This window comes from Phymastichus coffea, unplaced genomic scaffold, assembly GCF_024137745.1.
Source record: "Phymastichus coffea isolate CEN01 unplaced genomic scaffold, Cenicafe_Pcof_1.1 PCOF00038, whole genome shotgun sequence".
Classification (NCBI taxonomy): Eukaryota; Metazoa; Arthropoda; class Insecta; order Hymenoptera; family Eulophidae; genus Phymastichus; species Phymastichus coffea.
The window spans coordinates 1,910,412-1,923,766 of NW_026706849.1; the positions used below are offsets into that span (position 1 = coordinate 1,910,412).

The 13,355-nt window shown below is 35.6% G+C and overlaps 2 protein-coding genes across 2 annotated transcripts in view; one reads left to right on the forward strand and one right to left on the reverse strand.

Annotated features, from left to right (window-relative positions):
- The window catches only part of LOC131663691 (uncharacterized), a 73,842-nt gene that overhangs the window by 15,001 nt on the left and 45,486 nt on the right, over positions 1-13,355 (forward strand). The gene's annotated exons all lie outside the window — the stretch shown is intronic.
- On the reverse strand, positions 3,994-4,823 carry LOC131663692 (thiosulfate sulfurtransferase/rhodanese-like domain-containing protein 3). The gene is made up of 4 exons (XM_058934233.1): positions 4,785-4,823; positions 4,546-4,728; positions 4,322-4,484; positions 3,994-4,254 (listed from the first exon to the last, which is right to left on the reverse strand). The coding sequence occupies exons 1-4, from the start codon at positions 4,819-4,821 to the stop codon at positions 4,197-4,199; spliced, it is 441 nt and encodes a 146-aa protein (XP_058790216.1). The 5' UTR covers positions 4,822-4,823; the 3' UTR covers positions 3,994-4,196.

Consider the following 13,355-nt stretch of genomic DNA (forward strand, 5'->3'; position numbering starts at 1 on the left):
GTTCAAGGGCTGCAGCAGCGCTCCATTGTTAGGTACTCGCTCGAGTACACGTCAGCTCGAGTTGACGTATGGCCATGCCACATCGATTTCGGGCTCTTTTGTTATAGCTGTTGACTTTATTAAGCTTTATCGGTATATATAGACTTGTGCCCGAGCTACAGATGAAGAGTCTCGGTGGGACCTCGTGTTCGTTACTTAAGATTAAAATATGATCAAGGGATAAATAGTGCACTGTTAGAGAAAAACGGCTAAAATGGGACAATGTCTGATCATATAAAGTATTATGGGCTGTCGTTTGAAATCAAACAATTGTAGATCAGAATGTTTCTTCATCTAATAAAGTCGAGATATTCCAAAAAATAACTCAATCGGGGAATTTGTTCACTGACAATTTTCTCACGGTTCATAAAACAACGCTACAAAACAGTGATATTCGTTATTCTTTAATGAAAGAATTATTGATTTTATCTTATGTGAATTAATATGTGCCAATACTTTACGTAACAACAGATAATTTTATCTTTATTCACATAGCGAATATCAAATGCATTGGGCGATTTTTTATTTTTTTATGTCACAAAAATTAACACCTTTTATAATTATGTTTTGCGAAGCATCTGATCCTCCACCCGAAAGAGAAAACGAATGACGCCGTAAGCTGGTTTTTATTAAATCATTAAAATAAGTTGATTATTACCACCGCTGGAGTATAGCTGTCGAAACGGAATTCGTGAAAAAGCTATTGGTTGGCTATTTTATCGATAGCCACAACGTTGTTGCCAAAGCATTTTTCACCTTTGACGTGGTGAGAAAACGAAGGAAAGGGCTAGTTTAATAAAATTGCTCGGAAATAAAAATGTGGCCGCGGGCGGCAGGCGTATAGCGTTTAATAAATCAACGTCCACGTAGAAAATACATTTCTCAAGTTAGTCCAATTCGAAGCTGTTAACACGGCACAGCAACGACACACAGGGCAAAAATGCCTATACAGCGCCGACCTTTTCTTTCTATCGCCTCAGCAGCGCCTTATAAATCCGCGCCTCTCCGCTTCTTTTCCCCTCGTTCTCGCAGGAGAGCTCTCAACACAACCACACTCAATTTCGCGGCCAGAAAAATCCTTCTCCTCGCCGAGGAAAGAACGAGCTCGCGGCGCGAGCCGCGCGTGATTAACGACGTCCGTTCCCATCTTGCTCTCCCTCGCACACTACTGTTAAATGGCGCGGGATTTTCGATATATGAAAAAGAATCTACGCTCGTAAGTTTCGCGCGCGCGCGCGAAGCCCAAGCAATGGGGTAGAGAGAGAGCTTCCATTTCTCGGGGCGCTTTTTAGTCGACGGAACAGACGTCGAAATTGCATTACGCCAGACCGGGTAATCAGACGGAGGAGAAATATTAAAAGGTTCTCAGCGACAAAGGGGCAAGAGAAAGCAGCCGGAGAGATCCGACAGATGATCGCGAAAAGGGAAGCAAAAGCTCTAATGCGAGGGCGAATCAGCCAAGAAGAAGCCAACGTTGTGGCTTTCAATATTGCCTTCGCGAGCGCCATTCGACTCGATAGACGCGGACTAAGAGTTCTCCCTCTCTCTCTCCATTCCCTGCGCGACAAATTTTCACTTGGCCCCCGACTTGTTAAGGAATCCATCCAACGCGTGCACTTGCTGCTGAGATTATTGTCACGTTTCGGATAATTGAAAAGTTTAGCACATTACACACTGCTGGGCTCCCTCGTGTTTCCGACCGTGCTCTCTAGACTCGTATATATGTATACTTATATAAGAGGTAATAGTTAAACGCATTCCACATCAGAACTTCGAGCTCTAAAAATATGATTAAGTGCATTAGTTTTTAATTGCCTTTGCCAAGTTCGTTGTTTAAACTACCTATATTTTTTTTATTGCAGTATCAAAGAAAAATCTTATTATGGCTCGCATGCGTGCTGCCTATAAATTATAATTACGATCAAGCGTATAAAAACACTGACTGATAATTGTTCGGGTTGAGGATGAGTGAGAATATTTTAATCAATTTTAGAACAAACAATTTTAATTATATAATCGTATAACATTTGAGAACATAGAATCTTATGATAAATTATTTAAATACTATAAGTTATGCAATAAACACAAATAAAGTAACTTAATTAATCGCAATTAACAATCTCAAGAGCCATTAATCGTAATAAAAATCAAAATGCCTTTCAAAGTGATACAAATTTCTAGCGCTAGAGAAAAAAGGACTTGCCTAATCGAGCGTTTGAAGCGTTCTGATCAATGCGTCACTAGCTGCAAGCCGAGAAAAATTGGAAATTCCTCCCCACTTTCATAGTTCAAGATAAGACCAAATAGGCGTTGCTTTTTTTTTATTGCACCGCAGCCAATGGTGATAATATGCCTGCTGTCCCCCCAATCATACAATAACAATTCTTTGGTTTTCGGGTGAGAGTCACGTTCTCTGCCCTCCACCGTTCAACCTTGAGCTCGACTTACGAGACCCAGATGAGGTCATGAACCATCTTGTTCTGACCTGCTGGTTTAAGAAACAAATGCAGCATCTGTTTTTGCGATGTGCTTGTTTGCAGGGCGTGGACAGCGGCTTCAGTCACAATAAGTCTCATTGACGACAGATTAATCGTTAGATCTTATGCATAGAGAAAGGAATACACGGTCATAAACGTGATCATAAAGGAACGAAATTGAAGGAAACTCAACGTTTCGCCTCGACTATTACGCTACAAAAACTAAACAAATTTGGCTTGCATCAGGGCGCACTGCTCAAATCGCTCACGCTCACGCTTCTTACGTTATTTACAGTTCTTATAAATATCTTAAACTAGATCGCCGCTTAAAAAACAAAAAATACGCTTAGTCGAGTAAAAGAATATGTTTGTTTTCTTTCGAGGAGGCATATCGCGATCGTAGAGATTATCCGGTGTTACCCGACCGAAAACGCATTCATTGCGATCGACACTTGATTGCTCAGTCAAGCTTTCTTAGTTCTCTCGCCGAGTTAGAACAGATGTCAACGCACCAGTCAAGTATCGGATTCTACGAATGAGAATTGGGTGAAAGAATGCAAGCGATACTGCGTTTGCAGGCAATCGTTTTGTAGTTGCGCATATTGATATCAAACCGTATTCTCGCGATGATTCATCTCATACCATCCCGAACAATAATATAGTTCAAATTTCATTAATTTTCATCAATTTCAATAATATATAATTATAATCATACAATTGTTATTAATTTTTCTAATGATATATTTGTTACAGATAAAATAATATTTCAACATATCAATCAATTCCATAGATAATTATTAATCCTATGCATATGTAAGGTGATTGGTTATCCTATTGAGAAAACTCTAACTTATTTTGTTCGCGTCCGGTTACGGTAACAGGAAGTGTTATAGGTAGAGTCTGGCAGTAAATTATTTGCATGCACCACGCTAAACTACAGATTCGCCAACATCAAGCAAATTTGAAAATTCGACGCCCGAGTGTTTCGAACAACTTCTGCTCGTAAACTTCGTCAGCAAGGCTTTGACTGTCATGGACGCCGACATCGCAATATAAAATTATCCGCATTCAAAATTTCCAGAATCCCATCGAATAAATCAATAACGACTAATTCCCTTACTGATTCGACTCACTGCTTCCACTGGGATCCTTCCCGGTCCGGCGCGGCTGCACGAAAAAAAGAGCATCGCCAAATTTCACTTTCTCGCCAACTATCCCTTTCCAAGTGCCTTAGGCGCGGCTTTCACGGGTCCGTTCGCGTCGCTTTTCCGCGCTGAAGTACCGTGGATTTTCTGCACTGCCAACAAACTGCTGCCCCGGCAAATACTTTCAATTTCTATTTATTTCATTTCAAACATAATTCCAATTAGCAAGGGTCGTAACATTCATTTGTCTCATTTTTTCTGCTATTATTATTCTTAAATTGCTTATCGTTGTTAAATGTAAACATGAGATCATACCCGTATGTAGTATTTAATCGTTGCCTGATTTTTACGTTTGCCGGAAAAGTGGAGTAAATTATTATCTGACGTAAACAGATAATACGTTTTTGACAGTTTATCGCTTATTTATTTAAACTAATTCGTATCAGCTTATAAGTAAAGTTAAACCGGTACCAATTCATTTTTAATGCACTACCATTGATATTCACAAATTTATAAATATTACAACGAGAATGATTTAATTTTGTTTTTGATGTTGAACCCAGTCCATCCAACCACCTGCATAGCTGAACATACTGGAAAAAATATTAATGTTAAAAAATAACATAACTGCAAAATATTATCTAAACGAATAATTTTTACTTTCTAAATCCTAATTGAAGCATTTTTGGTAATAGTTTACCACTTCTAAGACCCTTGAGGCAACTCAAAATAATCTTCGTATCGAACGTAGGCTTCGTCCTATTGTATTGTTTTTCAAATTCTTCATTCGAACATTCCGTTAGCACATTAATAACTTTACCCACTAAAATATTGATACTTTTATTCGCAACGATTTTAAGCCACTGTGAGAACAATAAACTCACTTGGTATGTGAATGCTGCCAGGCAATTTTCCCGTCTCTCGTATTTCAGAATCTTCTCTTATGTCAATAATTAAAATGGTTTTATCTTTCTGCGCTTCTAATATATCCTCATAATATAACAAATTATTACTTTTCGCATTATTCTTTAATTCGTTCGAAAAAGTAAATCCAGAACTACATATGCCTTAAACAAAATTTTTATTAAAATGTCTATTTTATGAATATTAACTAAATACTTACATAAGACTGGCAGAAAGTAAAACTTTAGAGGAACCATCGTAATTTTGTTCGTGAATGGAAATGAAATGCAACGTATGAGAAAACAGTTTATAGCGAAAGAGTTACCAACATTTATACATACACACACACACAAACACATACACATTTAAATGAGGTTGAAAGAACATTTATCTATCTCGAAGATTATGCGTTTTTTTCGAAATGCTACGTTATTGTCAACGTCGCGCGCGAACTATGCCGACGACTTTGCGCCAACAATTGCAGGCATTATCACTATAAGAAAGAGAGTAGTAATAGTGGAATAATTTCAAGTAGTGCTTCGGTATTGCTACTTTTTATTCGTATAAACGTTCATAGATGTGTACAAAAAAGTATTGAATTCTTACTGAATTGGCATTCAAGAGTATCGGTTCCCACAGATCAATCACTTACGTATATGACGTTACAAGCTGCACAATTCACAATTACAGCTGCATATTGGTAATAAAATTCAGTCCCATCACGAGCCACCGTTGAATAATTCAATCCAAAATGAATTCGCAGTTCTCGTCCGGGTTGAGCCAGTTTGTAGCGTCGGAGACTGCGCCTAAAATTAAACGGCAGCGCATAATTGCAACAAGCGGCTTATTTGAAGTGGAAATCATTTCCAAATGCATATAAGCGCGCTTATTAACACACAGGGCCAATGTACATAACAGCAGCGAGAGCGAAAATGCGCACACGCGCGCAAAACTGCGTATTCCGGCTTGCGAATCCCCTTCGCGTGAATTATGACGTAAGCTAAATCCGTGACAAATGCGGGGCAATGCAAAGTAAAGAACAGTCGCGGAAAGCTACCATGGGAAGCGGCGCTCGCAACGCCAATTCCTGCTGCAACGCCGCTGTCTATCAGTTTGATACAGAAACAGTCTTACCCCCTTTTCTTCCCTGGCTCGTTTGCTTGCAACGTCGAATTTAAAGTAGGACGCGACGGCTCTTCTGTGTTCGACGTTCGCCGTTCAAAGTTTCAACGTCGTTTCGGACCTTCTGTCTGTATCGTGATTCGCAAGTTTGTCGCTGATCAGGAAAACTTCTAAAAATCTTCGAGCCCACTTTACTGGAAGGCACTTTAGTCACGACGGGTCACGGACGTTCAATGACTGCCCGTTTGCGAACTTTGTCCGAGAAACAGTCGCAAGCAACGTCCGCTCAATGCAATGCCATTTGAGTCGCTGAGAATACAAAGCTACTGCATTCTACGTAATCACCCGTACAATAAAAAATAGGATTACTCGTTTACAGAAGCAAAATCAATTATCCAATTGAATTAGAGTAGAAATCTTCTTTATTCTGTTTTGACAGAATCTAGAAACAACGAAGATAACCATGGAATATCGAAATATGTACTCCGGCTCGTTTACTATCCTCGATGTTCTAAAAAACATCATAACCAGTTTTCCTAGTGCACCTGCTAGAGCATTTTTTCAAAATACAATATAACGGACAAAAGACTTTACGCAAAAAGGATATAAAAAACAAGTGTATAAGCGTTGCGAAAATAGCACAAGAGAAACAAAGGTAAAGTCAGTAGAGAAAGAGAGAAACAGAAAGACAGAGAGAGAAAAGATGAGAGAAAAGAAAAGCGCTAGAGGGCATTTCCCTGCGAGGCTGTGACTTCCTAAATATTTCTGCGGTACAAGAAAAAAGTATCGCGACAATCGCTATGACTAGTACCCGTCTCGCACAACGTCAAGACGCGCCAACAACAGACCGCCGCATTTACGCTGCCTTTCGGGCTTTTACGGCTAATGCTTGAGTCGAGTCAGTCCCGCGCTAATTGTTGCTTCTAGCCAGCGAGTGTTCCTGCATTTTTAACATACACCCGAAGGAAAAATAAAGAGAGAGAAAGAGAGAGAGAAAGCGCGCGAATGGACTTTTAATCGAGGTTGACTCTTGGTATTTTCCAATTCAGAATATCTGGAATCTTAAAAAAACATTAAACTAAAGCGAAAAAATACGATGACGTGGACCCGTATTGTCATGTTCTTTTCTGCTCTAGAATTGTATTATCTTATTTGTTAAATAATACACAAGCTTACTTACATGAGACCGACATTATGCAGTTAATGCGTCCAGAAAGCAAATCTCGTTTGAATGAACGCTTTCAATTATTTCAGAACAGCTTGTGCACTCGATGCGATTTTAATTAAAAATTTACAAACAAGCCATTTTATGTTAAGTTTTTCTCGAGCTTTTAAAAAGTAATTAGTTACGCTTTTCCACGCGGCCGAGCTGCTGAGCAAGAGAAATTTCCATACAAATTAAATTCATTATTCGCTTAACGGGCTCTTCTTATAAATATTCGAAACTACGTGTTCTCATTCGAAAAACAGATATGGTCACGCTGAGGCTTTTTGTTTACGGAAATTCGAAGGAACAATCCGACAAGCGTAACGTCGCGAGGAGTTTTACTGCACATTACTATGAAAGAAGGACTATACGCACATGGCACAAGGTTTGTTTGCCTGTACGTATCAGCGCAAACCTAAGCCCCTTGCCGTTTTCCATTCCAATCAGCAAATATGTGCTCGATTTCACGGCAATCCTCCCCTCAATGGGTTTTCTTAATTGGTTCCCCGGAAGAAGTATGAGCCGATTCAGTAATTGAGCTCGAAACGACGGATGGCTCGCGTGCGAGCTTGGAATCGTAACTTCCGCACAGACGCGACGCCCCGTCTCTCGCTTTCTCTGCATGAACGCCACTTCCAACTGCCAATATACACGCCACACTGCTTTGCATACGATTTTCTTCGACTTTGCCTTACAGCTGTGCAGGCCAAATTTTCTTCGATAATGCTACTTTTGTTAGTTTTTTTTATATACATTTTCGTGCGTAAAGAAGTGGATCGGATCATTGAATAATTAACGAGATTCGTGACGACTAAGAGTATAGATTAAGATGCTTTATATTAATTTTCAAAATCATGCAAGATATTTTAAATAACTGTGCCTAAGATACTCAAGTAGCCGCCCAAAAATGCTAACTAATGGCTAATCATGCAGTCCATTTCGTGGCGCGCTTTCGTAATTTAACCACTTCTCTTCCTTGGAGCATTTATTTCTCGCAAAACTTTCCGATGTGTACATATATGTAGATAACCAGCTACAATATTACTAGAGTTAGTTCTCAATTATTTTATCAATTGAAAAAAAGTAAATATATTGAAAATATTAGGATAAATTGGTAATTTTTATCAATAAATTTCTAATTAAATTTTTGATAACATCAAATAAAAGTTTTTGTCGTTTTAATAATTAGACCTGCATATACTCAAATTCAAATGTATCTATAAATTATAACATTGAAGAAGTATTTTTAGTGATATATATGTTAATCTAGAAGCACGTATTAGTTAAGAATAGAATGTAAGTTATATATTGGCATGTGCATTTGAAATTTGTGAAAAATAAATTATAAATTATCGAGGTCTTTCGTTAAGATATTGTTGTTATTGTTACTTCAAAAACTATATTCATTTTAAGTCTACAAAGGATAACCTATTTCAGACTTATTTTGCATAATACGCGATTAATGTTTTCGTCTTCTTTTCCTCGTACAATATCGAGTTAACTAGATTACATTATCAGATATGTATCAAATAAACTTACAATATAATTTGACTTCCTCAAGGTACTTTATTCAGTTAAAATAACAAATGGAAACAAATAATCAATACAACTAGTCAACATTTATTCAGAGTAGAAAAAACCCCAAGGACAGTTTTGCCTTAGGTTCTACGTAAAATATTCGAAAGATGTGTAATCCGCATAGTTTGCTTATTTTTAATCTTATAAAACTGATTAAAAGATATCAAATTTCTAAATTAATATCAATAATTTAAACTAATTATTTTCTTTGAAAAGCAGGCCTCGCAAAGTATATAATAAAGAGAAGAAAAATACCTTAATGAAATGCTTACAAAGCGTATTAATGTTACAATACTTGTCGATAAAAATATGCAGAAATTTATTCGTTCTTCATTGTAATATCGTATAAGCATGAATAAAACTACAGTATTAATTACAAAAGCGAGCAGAAAATTAAAATAAAAAAAAAATTAGTACAATTATATTTTTATTTATTTATTAGACGTTTAAATTATAAATTTTTTGCCATATTTTACCTTTTGAGAGATTAGTATGTTATGTTAGCTCAGGTACAATTCAGTATAACTTTTCGCACATAAACATTGCATTTCTCATAAAAATCATGCATTCAAACCGTTTTCCTTTATTTTCATCTCGAGTTTGTCACTTAAAACTTTGAAACTCTCATTAAATACGCAAAGCCAGTCCAAAGGTTTCACGACTAACAAGACGGAAATGGAAAAAAAAGTTCAAGGAAATAGCCTCATTGCTGTTGAAACGACGAGAGAAGAAAGAAAAACAGCAGGTTGACATTCGCTTTCCAAGTAGATAACGATCAATGCTAATTTCACCGTGTAGAGAGGAAGGCTACAGCAATAGCTGTCAATCGCAACAAAGTACGCAAAGTCTTCTATTAGGAATTATTGCACTATGTGCACAGTATCGCTGCAGGAAAAAAATCATTTATCCAAGGGAAAAACCGCGTTCGCGTGCGCACTGGCGGAAAATAATAAGGACGACGGAAATTGTCGCGCGCCGAGCGATTGTACAGCCTTTTTTCCGCTCCACTTTTTTTTCTCCTGTCTCTTCTCTCTTGGTTTTTCCTCGTCGTCGTCGTAGTTGCCGCAGAAGGAAGCAAAGACGTAATTGCGCTTCAGCCTCTTTAGCACGCGGGGATTATGAGCAAATGAGCCGCGGGTAATTGAAAATGTTAATGAAAAGAGACTCGACCACACTGAAAATTCGCTGTCAAGGCAAATCCTCTTTTCGCTTTTATGTACTTTGCCGATGATTAAGTGCCGTGATTAATGGATCACACCACCATAGGTAATTTTTATCCGAATCGATTTTAACCCCTGCTCATTATTAATTTGACAGTTATTAATTTCTCTTTCATATGATTTTGTCTTTGACATCTATTTTTCGTACGAAATTCTCGTAAAAACTTAAATTTAATACCCAAACTCGTTAATCGATCTTTGTCTCATATTCAATTTTAACGGCACTGCTAGGATATTTACTTGTCTGCACATACGTATTGGCGTCATGTATTAACGATGCGATACCTAGTGTTCAATAACGAACTGAACAATGTACCGTCCGTAAAAGATACATTCAAAAATATTCATATGTATTGATGCTATAAACTATTTGACAGGTGTCCTAGTAATAATTATATAAGTCTTTTTGAAAAATATTATTCAAAAATTTTTTAATACTAAAATCCATTAAAATCTTGGTCTACATCATTACTATTGATTAATAGTCTCAGAGATGATTCTTTTATTCAATTAACATAGAAAATGATTAAATATTATTAAACTCATATATAAAATAAAAATATGGGAAAAATCAAATGTCAGAATGAAAAAAATCACATTTTTCTTTTAATTCTACGGAATGCCTCATTAGAATCTTCACCATTAGAATTAGAATTCTCCATCCTTTATTCGATAAAAATTAATCGAATAAGCCATTACTAATTCTACCGTATGTAACTTCAGTTATTGACAATTACATGCATACATATTCTCATACACATACATAAATACAGACATATTTTTAAATGATTCATTATAATTTCTAACATCTGGTGAACCTAACAAAATATTTTTCTATAATGACGTTAAATAGTTTCTGTAAACTAATCGCCAGTGCTGCTATAATGATTATATAAATGGGAACCTTTTTCATTAATATCAAAATCCTATAAATTTACATGATAAGACACATATGTTCTGGCAACTTCATAAATTTACGTATGTGAAACCACTTTGAACCTAAAAGGCGACGTGAAGGATTAGTACGGTAGTTATACCCTTGGGAAGACAGCTCCATATAAAGAGGGGGGGGGGGGGTGATCATTCCTCGGTGGACTACTTACTTTCGGCAGACGCTGTACTAAATCTCGCCGTCGTCGGTATTGGGATGGATGGATTTAGAACAAATACTAACAGGTTTCAAACTCATCATTCAAAGCATCTTGTAAAGGTACTGTTGAGCAAAATTACCACCAACAATGATTAACAGGATAGTCTGAATGAACAATATTGGCAATGATAGTTTTATTTATTATAAACCAAATGATTGAAATATAATTAGTGCTGTTATTGCGACAATATTTTGCTTATAGTCATTATTTGATTTAAGTAAACGTGAATATTTTCTAATCTTTCTGTGCATCTGTGCATTGCGAAATTGTTGTGTAATAGTGTTGCGTATAACCGAACCTTTTCTTTTGGTATTCGTGTTGCAAATCGCGGCCGCGACTCTTGATCTGTTATTATATATTATTGCTATAATATTATACATTATCTACACCAAACTACAAGATAGTCTTGCTTTAACTTTTATACTTGTATTATATTACATTATGCAATGCAAATAAAACACATTTAGTATGAAGAAAAGAGAAACTTTTTATTATATCGATAATATTAATTTTTGATTGAAAACAGAAAATAGGAGGATACTTGAGAATCGAGGGAATGACACCTAGTTCTCAAATATACTATACGTAATATTTGCATAATCTACATTCAAACGTTTACCCTTAAAAATTAATTAAATATACATTAATAAAATGTAAATATAAATTATTAATAAATTACTGTATATATTTCAGTAAAAAAATTAAAAGGATAAATAATCTAAATATGCAAGAAAAAATAATAAATCATGCAATAACAGTACATTAGCAATTAGTGTAAGTAAATAGATTCTGGTCTTGTATGATGTTTACGTCCGGGTGAAATGAGACTGAAAAGGCTCACGAGACGAGATTTTTCTTATCGAACATGATATTTATATGGTATATTTCAAAAAAACTTGGTGAAAAAGGTCAATTCTAATTTAAAAACACGCTTTCCTCGAACGTGCGGCAAAATCGTACTTATCGTATTTTCATTGAACGTATTCATTTTTCATTCGATTTTTGTCAATTCACTAAGGTTACTGACAATTTCTTAAAATTGAATACAATTTTTTTCATCTTTTAAAAAATTCAAAGTTTAGAAGAATATTATATATTTTGCACAAAATATGCACGGAATACATATGATTTATATGTGTGTTTCATATAATTTTTACGAATTGTAAATGAAATATATAGGTTATCCGGTAAGGTCATATATATATTTTAGAATAAATATGTAAAAAATATGTATGATATACTTATGCATTTAATAACAACATTATATGTATGTTTTCGTTGTATTAATAATTTCGTATAAAATTTTTCGTATAGAATTTATGGTGTATTTTAAAAGTATAACTCTGTTGTAATAGAAATAGTCTACAGTGTCAGCGCAATGTTAAGTTTTAATATTATCAAATGAAAGCTGCACATGATAGCAAAACAATGTTGGTAAAGATGGAATCGTTTAAAGATTACATGTTATTAATAACATTTTATAAATCATAATTCGAAAATTTCATAGTAAATCTTTAAAATAGTATAATCTTTGAACGATTTCATGTTTTCCAAACAATTACTATTTATCGAAAGCACTTGAAGCTTCCATTTGGTAACATTATTAAAATGCGAAATTACGAAGAACGCTATTTCAATTACAAGAGAGTTATAAATGTTAGATTCGATGAAAATGTCCTAGATATCTACATTCAGCATTAGAATGAGTGGCTTATATCATATTTTTATGGATGGAAAGAAAAATCGGTGGCTCGTTACTCTTCTAAATGTGACGACCAATGGTCAAGGGATCCGTCTTATCTTATTCTGATCAATCTACGTATCCGATGATAAAACAATTATAATACTAAATTCAATATACCATGATTATTTTTGTGTATCTTTAAACGTGAAAATTTGATCGTTTTACAGTGGTGCTATTTAGTAAAATCGTAATTTGCAACCCATTAAATGGAGAAGAATATTTTTTCCAAAACGTTAAACTTTTTTGCATATTTTCTACTCAGTCGATTTATCAGGGCACGATACGTCAATAATATTCTTGTGTGTGTGTGTGTGTGTGTGTGTGTGTGTGTGTGTATGCGCGCGCATGTGTATGTGTGTGTGTATGTATACGTGTATGTATATGTATGTATGTATATATGAAAGTTTGCAGTGGTAATTCGAACGCGAAGGAAATAAATAATTTAATAAAAAATCCTCGGTATTACCGTGACAAGTTTATATTCTCTAAAAGGCCACTTATTTGATATATGCACACAGCAGGATTTGGAAGTGTACAAACAAAGGGACATGATGCATTAAGTTTAACATTGTAATATTATATGCGCATCTATCTCTCCGAATAAAGTTTTTTTCTTTTGTAGCAGCATCAACAGCGCGTCGGATAAAATACGGGCGGGCGCCGGAGTAATAGCATCAAACGGCTGACAATGACAAAACACGGAAGAGCTTTTTGTTAGAGTGTGCATGGAACATTGGCTAAAATAATTTATCAGTCGGGAGCAGGAGCA